The sequence below is a fragment of the Chlorocebus sabaeus genome, chromosome 20, assembly GCF_047675955.1.
Source record: "Chlorocebus sabaeus isolate Y175 chromosome 20, mChlSab1.0.hap1, whole genome shotgun sequence".
NCBI classification, from domain to species: Eukaryota; Metazoa; Chordata; class Mammalia; order Primates; family Cercopithecidae; genus Chlorocebus; species Chlorocebus sabaeus.
Window position 1 is genome coordinate 3,344,677 of NC_132923.1, and position 12,650 is coordinate 3,357,326.

At 54.0% G+C, this 12,650-nt stretch overlaps 1 protein-coding gene across 3 annotated transcripts; it reads left to right on the forward strand.

Moving 5' to 3' along the window:
* The first annotated feature begins 1,301 nt into the window (after nucleotides 1-1,301).
* On the forward strand, nucleotides 1,302-8,724 carry TAGLN2 (transgelin 2). 3 transcript variants are annotated; one of them, XM_073008232.1, is made up of 6 exons: nucleotides 2,275-2,395; nucleotides 5,513-5,618; nucleotides 6,310-6,518; nucleotides 7,015-7,189; nucleotides 7,474-7,576; nucleotides 7,909-8,724. In XM_073008232.1, exons 3-6 carry the CDS (start codon nucleotides 6,339-6,341, stop codon nucleotides 8,048-8,050), a joined length of 600 nt encoding a protein of 199 aa, XP_072864333.1. In that variant the 5' UTR covers nucleotides 2,275-2,395; nucleotides 5,513-5,618; nucleotides 6,310-6,338; the 3' UTR covers nucleotides 8,051-8,724. The 3 variants fall into 3 exon arrangements, with proteins under 3 accessions (XP_007974741.3, XP_072864333.1, XP_007974742.3); XM_007976550.3 differs by lacking the exons at nucleotides 2,275-2,395; nucleotides 5,513-5,618 and adding an exon at nucleotides 1,302-1,417; XM_007976551.3 differs by lacking the exons at nucleotides 2,275-2,395; nucleotides 5,513-5,618 and adding an exon at nucleotides 3,625-3,709.
* Nucleotides 8,725-12,650: the final 3,926 nt, after the last annotated feature.

Below are 12,650 nucleotides of genomic sequence, written 5' to 3' on the forward strand. Positions count from 1 at the left end.
GAAGACATGCCTTTGCCCTTGAGTTCTTTCTAGTCAGTGAGGCAGACAAGTAAATAAATAGTTGCCATATGATGTGATAAGTTCTGTGATAAAGCTGTGTGTTGGTTATCGTGGTAGCACAAAGGAAGATGTTGCATTCAAGGCCACAAACATTTAGTGAACGCTAATATCGTGTTCCAGGGCAAATGCCACATATTGGGGGGGAGTCCTCAGGACCCTCACAGATGGTGGTAATAATAATAGTAGTATTCACTATGTGCCAGGCACTGCTCTAAGCCCTATCGGTGGACTGTTTAGTTCTCTACAATTCTATCAATTAGGTAGTACTATTAGCTCTGTTTTATAGACCAGGGAACTGAAGCATAGAATGCTTTAGTAATGTGCACAACAGTCACACAGCAGGTAAAGGTGGGGAGCCAGTCAAGGAAGGGAAACTATCCTAGGCAGAGGAATAGCCTTTGTAAAGGCACAGAAGAGTGAGAACGCTTGACAATCAGTGGGACTGGAATATAGGGCTGTGTAGGACTTGGGGAGGGAACAGAGAATAGAAAGGTTGGACGGGACTGAATATTGACATCCTGGAATCTCAGGTTCAAGGGAGGACTCTAACGTGTGAAGAACTCCACCCAGGGTGACTCTGTTCAACTGAAGCCTGAAAGGGTGGGGGGCTTTCTCTCTATCCCTGAACTGTGCCATCCTCCACCCTCAGAGACAAAAGAACCCTGGCCAGCCTCCTCCCGCTGAGGGCTCCCTCTGTGATCCCTCCAGGATTTAGGAAGAGATACCAGGTCATAGAAAAGGAGATGAAAGGCAGGGAGAAGTCAGATCTGAACCCTGGGTCCCAACACCGAACACGCCCCTAGGGCCCTGGGCAAAGAGTGACCTCACTGTTAGTCCCTGCCCAGGCTTGAAGTAAGAGATGAGCAAGATCACGTGGGGGTGCTGTCCCGGCCTGCAAGTCCCAGTCCTGTCACACACTAGTCAGCTGGGGTCGGGGAAAGGCCTTCTTGTGCCTCCATTTACCTTGCCAGCCTCTAAACTAGGAGGCTTCTTCCCACATAAACACGCCCACAGTCTTCAGCTAACTTTCTAGGCAGAAAGTTTCCTACTGCGGCACAAGTCTACGGGCTCCCGGTGGAGGCTGAGGTTCTCAAGGTGGAGACCACTGCAGCTGCCTTCGTAGGTCTAGACTCCCCGAACCTTTAACCCTTGCTCTGGTCAACAGTCCCTCTGTCTCAAGCAGTCCTCCAGCCTTCTACGCTGCGGTGCCTTTAAACCTTCTTGGCCCTTGCCCCGCCCCGGGTCCGCCCCGTCTGAGGCGGGACCCTCCTGAAAACCCCCGGCTGGGCAGGGCGCACCACTTGCAGCTGCAGCCCTTGCCTTGAGTGAGTGCGCCGCTCCCCAGCCCGCTTGAACGGTGAGCAGGTCGCAGGGACGGGGGTCGGGGGGATGTGCGTGGTCTGTAGAAACCAAGAAGCCAGCGCTTTTGACTTGTTCCAGCGGGGATCAAGGGCTGGCACCAGGCAAGGGTCCGGTGATTACTTCACCCCGCCCCGTGCTGTCAGATCCTGTCCCCAAGCCCTGACCCAACATTGTTGGACGATGAGGTCAGGCGAGGTTAGTCCATGCATAGACAGGGCGTCCGTCCGTCCGGAGCACGGACTCAGGGACTGAGCTCCACCCGCGGGCTCCATCGCCGAGTCCTCACTGGGGCGAGGGGAAAAAAGGGCGTCGGACATTAGCTGGCTGGCCCCGAGTGACCCCGGGTCGTGGCGCCGGCCCTGGGCCAGCTCGTGCTCCTGGGCTTTCCCGCGCGACCCTTCACTTCCTGGTTCCAGGAGCACGTGTGGGCACTGCGTGCCCTCTGAGTCCCCGAGGCCGCCCTTTTCATTCCTGTTCCTGCTAGCTTGCTATTCTGGGGACTCGAGGTCACGAGCTGGGGCTAGAGGACTCCGCATGGGTCGCACAGTGACCTTCTGTGAAGCTCCAGTCATCTCTATGACGGTCCCCCGACCTCGGGGGTCTGGGTGCTGCAGCCCTGACTGCGCCCCGGGGTGCCCTGTCTGTGTGAGGTTGTGGGGGTGGTGGTAGCTGCTTTTACCCCAGCCCGAGCGCCGCTGCCCCCACCGGGTGCCCCCTGCTGCTGGGAAACCCGGTGGTGGCCGCGGGCGGGCGGGCGGGCTGCCCAGACCACTGCGTCACCCCAACGGCGGGAGGGCGGTGGGTGACTCATCTGCTCTAACGGCCCAGGGTGTGGTCGTGGGGGTGGGGGGGCGGCGGCTGGGAGGCCGGACCTGCAGGACCGGAAGTGGACTGCCGCCTCCCCCCCACCCCCGCGCCCTGGGCCTCTTGGGGCTACCTGGAGCCGGTATCTTGGGAGTTCTGTGAGCAGTTGGTATCTGTGGGGCAGAGAGAAACGGGGTGGGAGTGGGGATGGAGTGTGGGATCCGATGTAGAAGACCTGCGGCTGGGACGGGGGTCCCCCAGTGTTCTCTTTGACTCCAAAGCACCAGACAGCGATAGCTCTCTATCTCCAGCCCCCTCCCAGTTTCTCCTCCCTACTGCAAGGGGCAGACCTAAAACTGCAGAGAAGGCCAAGGCAGGGCGGGTCCAGTAGGACCCTACCATTCCAGAACCAACAAATAGGTTTTGTCCAACCGCAACTCCCTCCCTCACCCCAAGGCCTCTGCCCCTGCCCCCCACCCCGGGATTGGCCCCAATCCTTTCTTCATTCCATCCCTTCTCCCTCAGAATTTTCAGCTGTGGGTTCTCTAGCTCAGAACACTTTCCCTTCCCAGGGAATTTCCTCTCCTGAACGACTACTTCCTGAGTCCGCTTCTTCACCCCAACACGGGTGATTTCCTATCTTCCCCCCACATGCTGTTCATCTCCACTATAGCTGCCTCCTGGAGGAATCCCTTGCACCTGGTTACACCCGAGCACTGCTGGGACGATCCCACTTCTCCCGTGCTCACAGCCTCCTCACCTCAAAGTCTGTGTTGAGAGGGTGTTTCTGCCGGGAGCCCCCACCCAGCCTCCAACACTGTTTGGTATACAGAAGCCATGGCAACGGCCCCCACCTCATCCCCTCCTCCCACGCAAGCTTTGGAGCTTCCTGTTTGTGTAGCCTCAGCTTTCTCTTCTGCTCCCGACTCTCGGTGGTGAGGGGCTGCCCTACGGTGGTTCCCTTAATTGTGGGCCGCCCCCCATCCTTGCTGCTGCTTGTGGCACCTCGCTCTGTCAGCTGGTGCCCTCATTGTGCTGCTCTTTGAGAACAGCCCCTGCCCCAAATCTGAGTTGGGAAGTTCTCCTGTGTCCCATCTGCACGGTGGATGGAGAGTCCCTTTGTCTTCCTAGTTAAACACCCTAGCCAAGAACCCTGAAGTCCTCCCCGCCCCCACCCATGTCCGCCTTTTCTTTGGCTCTGGCTTTGGCTTTGGCTTTGGCTTTGGCTTTGGTGAGGTAAGCTTCCAGCCTAGGGTCTGGGTGGGGCCGAGTGCCTGGCGTGGCCCCTCCCGTTTCCCGCCTATTGTATGTAACTCCAGGGTGAGGGTGAGCGTTGTTCTCACAGCTGGAGTAGCGCTAGGGTTTAGGTTGCTCGCTGCCAGCCTATCTCCCAGGTTGTTCAGCTATCACCTTCCTTTGGGGTCCCCAGCTCTGGGGGTCCCCCACACCTGTCTTCCAGCTGGGCATATCTCTTCTCACCCTGGTAGGCAACTTGCTTACTGTTTTCTTTATGGGAGGGCAGGGGCAGGTCCCCTGGGTGTCCCTAGGGTGGGCCTTCCCAGCTCCAGCAGCCGCAGCCCATCAGCTCCTGCCTGCGTGTGGGGTTGGGGAGGAGAAACAGCTGCTGGCCAGGCCTGGCCTGGTTGGAACTGCCCCTTCTCAGGACTCCACCCTATGGCTCTGGCACCTTAGAGCTTGAGGGCAATGGCCCCAGAGTGGAGCAGATACACTGCAGCTGCAGGCTGCTACCCTGTCAGCTGTGTCCAGGCCCCAGAGTTGGGCGGTGGAGGGGGTTCCTCAGCATCCACTTTCCACCCAGTGGTGGGTCTGGGAGGCCAAGTTTGTCCTGCCTTGGGGGTTGGGGGGCACTGGAAGGGTCTGGCTTCAGGCCATTCTCTCTGCTCTTAACCCCAGCGTCTAGGTTAATCATTCTCCTGCCCTTTCTTTACCTGTGCCATGGTGATCCCCGAGCCTCAGGGAGAGGTTCCAGGGGAGGGGTCTGGAACTGGGCTGCGGAGAAGGGGCTTACTGGTGGTAGTAGCTCTTAGCCCCTTCCTCCTCCTACCTGTCTTCCAGCCATTCCCCTGTGCATCAGAGGTTAGAGGTTTCTGTGGCGGAGTGGCCGCTGGGGAGGGCGGGAATGCTTGTCTTGCTTTCTCCTCAGAACTCAGCCACTCCACCCCTCCTGCCTTCCCCCAGCTGATAGTGTGTGTGCCTGGTGCTGTGGGTCCAGGCCCAGACTGACATTTATCTGGCCCAGCTTTCGGGCTGGGGGAAGTGGAGGGGGCGGGTTGCTCTTAATGAGGTTTAAAAATAACTGATTTAGGGGAGGATCTGCCGGAAATGGGCAGCTTGATAAGCAGCCATGTTGGAGTCGGGACGGGAGGGACTGGCCTGAGACACAGCCTCTGCAGCTGAGAGGGGTTGAAGGTTTGAGGCAGGCTGGTCCCCTTGTATTTCGCAGAGTCCTGAGGCCCACTGAGCAGGAGTGGTGGGATTGTTTAACCTGGATGTGTGGGAGAGGGGGAGCCAGAGTGACTTCATCCCTGAAGGCCAACCTGGCCTGGAGCCATATGTGGTTAGAAGGGATGGCTCTCTTTCCTTCCCTTGAACACAGATGCCTGCCCTGGGGGTCCCCTTTCCTGAGCAGCCTGACAGCTAGCTCTGTTTTGGAGAAGAGAGAAAAGCCAAACCAGGGTGGGGGTGGGACAGAAAATGGGGACCATTTTCGGTTCTTGGCTCCCCTTGGCATCCGTAGCATGCCCGGGTCTTGCTCAGCCTCTGAGTGTCAGACCCAGGTGGTGAGTGTTGGTTGGGAACACACTGCCACAGTGAGGTTGGCCAACTCAGGCCATTGGTCGGGAAACCACCCAGTTCTTGCTAATCAAGGTCCTCCAACGAAGTTAAAGAAACCCTCCTGTGTATTTCCCCGTCTTGCCTTCTCTTCCCAGGTTTCCCCAAAAATATCACCCAGAGCTCCTGTATTCGTTTCCTATTTCTGCTGTAACAAATTGCTACAAGCTTAGTGATTTAAAGCAACACAAATACAGCATCTTACAGTCCTACAGACTTCAACAGGGGTCTCACTGGCTAAAATGCAGGTGTTGGCAGGGCTGTGTTCCTTCTGGGGGTCTTGGGGCGAATCCATTTCCTTCCCTTTTCTGGCTTCTGGATGCCACCTGCATCGCTTGGTTCATGGCCCTGTGTGACTCCAACTTCTGCTTCCATTTTTTGTTGTTGTTGTTGTTACTTCTCCCACTCTGACTCACCTGTCTCCCACTTTCAGTTAGTAAGGACCCTTGTGATTATACTGGGCTCATTTGGATGATCAGGAGAATCTCTCCATCTCGAGATCTTAATCACATCCACGAAGTCCCTTTATGTCATACAAGGTAACATATCCACAGGTTCTGGGAATTACGACATGGACAACTTTTGGGGGGCTATGATTCTGCCTATCATAGCTCCTAGAAGGGAAAGTAGAATTTGTTTTTATTGTCTGGTTTCTCGTAGGAAATTCATTTTGCTTGCTGAAATCCCTAAGGACCTATTCAGGCCTATCTCTTCCAGAAAGCCTTCCCAGGCTGCTTCTGCCCATCTGCTTCTTTTAGCTGCTACAACATGTGATCTGAACTGTGCACTTCAGTATTTGTGTACAATCTTTACCTGTTCATATGTACTCACTGTGTCTCCCTGATGGCACTGTGGGCACTTGAGGACCAAGGGCTTCTATCTCTTTCACAATCCCTAGCACAAATAGTAGGTGCTCAGTTAAAATCCAGTGGTTTGCACCAACCTAGATGGTTTAAAAAAAAAAAAAAAAAGGCAAAGAAAACCCAGAGGTTGAGGGAGGGTAGATCCAGCCAGTTTCCCAAGCTGTTCCACATTCCTCCTCCTCTCCCCAAATCATTCTCTTTCCCAGGGCTATAAAGAGCAGGGTTGCGTTTGTTAACAGTTCTGGGCCTCATCCTTGGGGCTCACCCTGGGGGAAATGGTGTGTATCCCTGCAGGCAGAATTCCTGAATTCCCCACTCTCCAGGCTGCAAGGTGTTGACCAAAGGCCTGGGTGTGTCCTCTCTCTAGCTCCCCCGCAGCCACCACCACGCACTGGAATGGCTAACAGGGGACCTGCATATGGCCTGAGCCGGGAGGTGCAGCAGAAGATTGAGAAACAGTATGATGCAGATCTGGAGCAGATCCTGATCCAGTGGATCACCACCCAGTGCCGAAAGGATGTGGGCCGGCCCCAGCCTGGACGTGAGAACTTCCAGAACTGGCTCAAGGATGGCACGGTGAGAGCCGGGCCCCACTGGCTTGGAAGTACAGGGAGAGCAGGACTGGGTCCAGTGGACTGGGGATTGTTTAACCTGAAGAGGGGAAGACTGAGGGCACACGTGTCCCAGCCTCTTCCTCAGCCTGAAGATCTTTGTCAAGGATGTGAGAGGGCCCATGCTTTCCTCCCTTCCCGTGGAGTGGAGGGTAAGGGTGAATGTGTCTCTCAGGCAGTGGAAGGCTGAGGTGACACTGAGGAAGAAAATATCTCTAAGGAAAGAACTGTGGGAGGGTGTATTAGCAAGCAAAGACTAAACACTGGCTTTTCACGCTGGGCTCAGAGGCAGGAGGCTGGCAAGAAGGACTGTGAGGCTTACTCTAGTGAAAGAGTCCAAGCTGTCTTCAGGCAAGACACGAGACTCTCTGGTTCATTGTCTGTGGTTCTGAGGGTGGTGCACGCTAAGCTGCCGTAGGTAGGCATATTCTCACCTTTCCACCTCTGCTGTCCTCATCCAGGTGCTATGTGAGCTCATTAATGCACTGTACCCCGAGGGGCAGGCCCCAGTAAAGAAGATCCAGGCCTCCACCATGGCCTTCAAGCAGATGGAGCAGATCTCTCAGTTCCTGCAAGCAGCTGAGCGCTATGGCATTAACACCACCGACATCTTCCAAACTGTGGACCTCTGGGAAGGTGGGACAGGGCCAGGGGCTGGGTCCTGTCATCCAGGAGGCCAGAGATTGGGCTGGGCCCTCTTGACCGGGGAGAAGGGACTGTTTTCTGGCTCCCTGAAGAGAAAGAGGGGTGTGTTTGTGTTCCATGGAACACTTGGTCATATTGGGGGCTGGATTGGAGAAGGGTATGGAAATGAAGAGTAAAAGTAATTAGGAAGCCAGGCCTGCTGACTTAGCAATAGAGGTGGAATCCTGGCATCTGGAACACTGTGGAGGCTGACATATTCCCATTCTCCTTCCCAGGAAAGAACATGGCCTGTGTGCAGCGGACGCTGATGAATCTGGGTGGGCTGGCAGTAGCGCGGGATGATGGACTCTTCTCTGGGGATCCCAATTGGTTCCCTAAGTAAGTATTGCTGGGACAGCCGCAGGGTCCAGCAGGTGCATCGTTTCTGCCCAGTCCTGTCCCTGGGAAATAACTAATCTCAGTAGCAGCTGGCCCTTTACAAAGCACTTTCAGAAAATTCCTCATCTCACTTAATCCTCACAACACCCTCTGGGATGGCAAGTGACTGTCCCTTTGGAAACATGAGGAAGTGGCTTCAGAGAGCTTATGGCTCTCGAGGGCAGAGCTGGCACCAGCCGTTGAGCCAACAGCAAAGCCTGTGTTCTGTCCAGGGAAGGGATTTACTAGGGCAGCCTGTGATCTCCTCTAACCACCACTCCCTTACCACCCAGGAAATCCAAGGAGAATCCTCGGAACTTTTCGGACAACCAGCTGCAAGAGGGCAAGAACGTGATCGGGTTACAGATGGGCACCAACCGCGGGGCATCTCAGGCAGGCATGACTGGCTACGGGATGCCACGCCAGATCCTCTGATCCCACCCCAGGCCTTGCCCCTGCCCTCCCACGAATGGTTAATATATATGTAGATATATATTTTAGCAGTGACATTCCTAGAGAGCCCCAGAGCTCTCAAGCTCCCTTCTGTCGGGGTGGGGGGTTCAGCCTGTCCTGTCACCTCTGAGGTGCCTGTTGGCAGCCTCTCCCCTGTGCTTACTAATACATTCCCTTCCCCGTACCCATCAAAACTGGACCAACTGGCCTCCTCTTTTCCCCTGGGACCAAAATTTAGGGCCCTTAGTCCCTGACTGCCAGGCCTCTCCTCTTTCCCCCTGGCCTGTTCTGTCTCTGAACTCTGTGCCCTCCATTCATTCCATGGCTGGGAGTCAGTGATGCTGCCTCTGCCATCTGATGCTGGACTGGCCTTGCTTCTACAAGTATGCTTCTCCCAAAGCTGTGGCTGCAGGAACTTAATTTATAGGGAGGAGTCTGTGGCAGCTGCTGCCCCGGCCACAGCTGCACTGACTGTGCTCACCACACATCTGGGGCAGCCTTCCCTGGCAGGGGCCCTCGTGGCTTCTCATTTTCCATTCCCTTCACTGTGGCTAAGGGGTGGGGTGAGGGGACGGAGAGGGAGGGCTGCCTCCCATGGTCTGGGGCTTGAGGAAGATGAGTTTGTTGATTTAAATAAAGAATGTGTCATTTTTGAATGGACTCTGGCTGTGTCTGGGGCCGCTGCGCCACTGTGGGGAAGGGAGGAATACGGGGCAAAAGGCAGTGAGTGATGCAGGAAGGAGGGCAGAGATGGGGTTGCAGTGCTGACCCCTGTCTTCAGTTTCCTCCCCATCCTCATTCTCACTTGGTTTAGGGGAGGGGAGGTTGGAATTGAGAGGGGACAGGACCTCACAGCTGAATGCAGACTGCGTAGGCAGTGTCCACAAGGAGGTAAGGCCCTTTCTAGTCAATGGAATTGGGTAATCCTGCCTGCTGCCTTTGGCTGGGTCTCCCTCTACAGCCGGAACAGCTTCTCAGTCACTAGGAGGGTGGGGCTGGCTGCTGGCACAGCCATGAGTCCTGGCAAGTGAAGCTGTCTCCAGGTGAGAGGCCCCTCAGACAGGCTTGGGGCGAGGTGGTCTGTGTTGGAGTGCCAGACCCATGTAGGGGCTGAGGGTGGGGGTTGCAGTGGTGAGGAAAGGTGGAAAGCTGGGGAATGAGCAGGAGTGAGTTGGTGGTGGTGGCTGGAGGGAAGAAGCCTTGTTGATTGATCCTAAGCACCTGTGAACTAAGTGCCCGGGAGAGACTAGCAGCAGAACTTCCTTTCTAGGTGGGTGGCCTTGGGCCATGATAATCAATTTTGGGTCAGGTTGTCTCCAGCACCTATCCTTGACTGAGACATGAGTGTTCTACCCATAGTTTCTTTTTTTCTTTTCTTTTCGTTCTTTTTTTTTTTTTTTTTTTTTGAGACAGAGTCTGGTTTTGTCACCCAGGCTGGAGTGCAGTGGCATGATCGCTCTTGTTGCCCAGGCTGGAGTGCAATGGCGCAATCTCAGTTCACTGCAACCTCTGCCTCCTGGGTTCAAGCGATTCTCCTGCCTCAGCCTCCTGAGTAACTGGGATTACAGACATGTGCCACCACGCCTGGCTAATTTTTTATATTTTTAGTAGAGACGGGGTTTCTCCATGTTGGTCAGTCTGGTCTTGAACTCGCAACCTCAGGTGATCCACCTGCCTCGGCCTCCCAAAGTGCTGGGCTTACAGGTGTGAGCCACCGTGCCTGGCTATCTTTTGTATTTTTAATAGAGATGGGGTTTCACCATGTTGGCCAGGCTGGTCTTGAACCCCTGACCTCAAGCCATCTGCCTGACCTCATGGCTCTGCCTTGCCAACACCGCAGCCTCCCAAAGTGCTGGGAGCCCCACCCATAGTTTCTAACCACTAGGTGTTACCTTTACCCCACGGCTTCCCAATCAGACCCTGTGTCTCCCCAGGGGGAATTTGAGGGACCCTAGGCCAGTCTGACATTAGGTTCCAGCGCCATCAGCCTCACCCAGGGGCCTGACCTTCCTTGCCCCCTCCCCTTTTCTACTTGAGGGTATCTGTCTCCCTAGGAGGAGAAAGCCACAGCCCTGTACCTGAGGGAAACAGGTTTGTAACCAGAGCTTTTGTTCTCTCCCCTTTTGTTACCCTGCTTCTCTGAGGCTCCCTCTTCCAAGAAGCGCCCACTAGAGGACAGGCCCCATGCCAATGCTTCCTAGCCATGGCCATCAGCCTTATCCCCACACTGGAGGACAGGCCCCATGCCAATGCTTCATAGCCATGGCCATCAGCCTTATCCCCACACTGGAGGACAGGCCCCATGCCAATGCTTCATAGCCATGGCCATCAGCCTTATCCCCACACTGGAGGACAGGCCCCATGCCAATGCTTCATAGCCATGGCCATCAGCCTTATCCCCACACTGGAGGACAGGCCCCATGCCAATGCTTCATAGCCATGGCTATCAGCCTTATCCCCACACCACACTTAGCCTTGCCACCTAGAGAGGCCTTGCCAGCCTCTCCTACCTCGGGAGAGACTATTTGCTTGCTTGCTGCATTCCCACAGGCTATGGCACAGATAAGATAGGCTGCGGCCTATGGGCAAAATTCCCAGGGGATTAGATCCTTTCTCTCCCATTCAGGAAGGCTTTGTGGAATGTTAGTGAGGGAGAGTGATGTCATTGCAGAGAAAACATTGAATTCGCTATTTATACTAAAACAACAAGCCGTTTGCCACCTTCCCTGGTTTAACTATTTATAGCTATAAATTATTGGCCACACGCCTCACAACTCTGAGAAATGTCTTTTGTTTGTCACAGTGCCAGCACTGAGAACCACTGCCTTCTTTTAGAAGATTCTCACAAACGCCCAGGAGGTGGATATGACTGTAATGTGTTCCCCATTTTGTCCTTAGATGAGGATACTGGTCTCAGAAGGGCCAAGGAACACAAAGCAATTAAGGGAGAAGCAGGGATTTGCATCCAATCAACCCGGCTCCGAATCTGGCTGAGCCTGTGCACTTGTAGGCTCAGCAAGAAGCGAAGCTGTCAAGGGACTAGGGGACAGAGGTGGTGGTGGGTGGCAGGGTGGTGCTCCTCATCTGTAAGCTGAAGATGATAATTCCTCCCTCATGAAGTTGCCCTGAGGTTTAGATGAGCACCGGAAAGCAACTTGCATGGGGAATGCTAGCACACAGTGCCAGGAAATGGAAGTGTGGGGAATAAAAGGTAGAACATTTGTGTATGGACCCTGGGCTGAGAGGGAGCTGATGTCCAGCAGTTTCACGCCCTTCACCACTGTCTTGTTGAACACGGGCAAAGATGCTTTTGAGTAACCCTATCCCCACTACCTGGAACAGCTTATTTTCAAGGGTGACACCAACTGTATTTGAGAGGTGCTCAGTCATTGGGCTCACCTTTCTTCTGGCTGCACCCACCACCACCCAAGCCTTGTGAGGAATCTTAGTGTCCCCTTAATCCATCTAACTGTAGAGTCAGTTGCTTCCTTGTGGAGCTGGCCTCCACTGGCATCTCAACATTTTCCAGCTTGTTCGTCTGTCTGCTTTTTAGCATTTTGTCTCACCTGAGGTTACAATTTCATCCCTAACTTGGCTTCTCTCATCTCTGACCCCACTTCGGGCCCTGGAGCCCAGACCAGGCACCAGCCTGTGTATGATTCTGTCTTTTCTTGCCATCTCCTAACACCTTATTCTGTGGGGCTCTCTACAGTGGTGTCTCTCTCTCTTTTTTTTTTCTTACATTTTTCTTTCTTTTATTATTATTATTATTATTATTATACTTTAAGTTCTAGGGTACCTGTGCACAACGTGCAGGTTTGTTACATAGGTATACATGTGCCATGTTGGTTTGCTGCACCCACCAACTCGTCATTTACATGAGGTGTTTCTCCTAACGCTATCCCTCCCCCAGCCTCCAACCCCCTCAACAGGCCTCGGTATGTGATCTTTCCCTCCCTGTGTCCATGTGTTCTCATTGTTCAACTCTTTCTTTCTCTCTTTCTTTTTTTTTTTTTATTTTAAGTTCTGGGATACATGTACTGAACATGCAGGTTTGTTACACAGGTACACGTGTGCCATGGTGGTTTGCTGCACCCATCAACCCATTACCTAGGTTTTAAGCCCCGCATACATTAACTATTCGTCCTGATGCTCTCCCTCCCCTCACTGCAGCCCTTCCCTGACCACAGGCCCTGGTGTGTGTTGTTCCCTTCTCTGTGTCTATGTGTTTTCATTGTTCAACTCCCTACAGAGGTGTCTCCTAACACTCTGCACTTGCAGGGCTGCTCCTGCCGCCTGGAACAATCTCCTTCCAGGTCCCACCCTCACTTGCTCCTTTATCTCCTTCAGGTTTTTGTTCAGACATAATCTTCCCTGATCACCTCATTTACAACTGCACACTTCACTCTCGGCCTGGACCCCATGCTCCATTCCTGCTTTCTTTTATCACCACCTGACACCCAATATATTTTACTCATTTATTTTCTGTCCCCACCCATAGAATGTACACTACACAAAGGCAGGCTTTTGTTGGTTTTGCTCATGTAGAATAGTGGTTGGCATGTTGTAGGTGCTGGATAAA

What these genes read in the sequence shown, in the direction of transcription:
- TAGLN2 (XM_007976550.3), top strand. Translation starts at nt 6,339, where the DNA reads ATGGCTAACAGGGGACCTGCATATGGCCTGAGCCGGGAGGTGCAGCAG. An exon ending in AACTGTGGACCTCTGGGAAG is followed by an intron (nt 7,190 to 7,473) that starts GTGGGACAGGGC and finishes TCTCCTTCCCAG; the next exon opens with GAAAGAACATGGCCTGTGTG. An exon ending in GATCCCAATTGGTTCCCTAA is followed by an intron (nt 7,577 to 7,908) that starts GTAAGTATTGCT and finishes CTTACCACCCAG; the next exon opens with GAAATCCAAGGAGAATCCTC.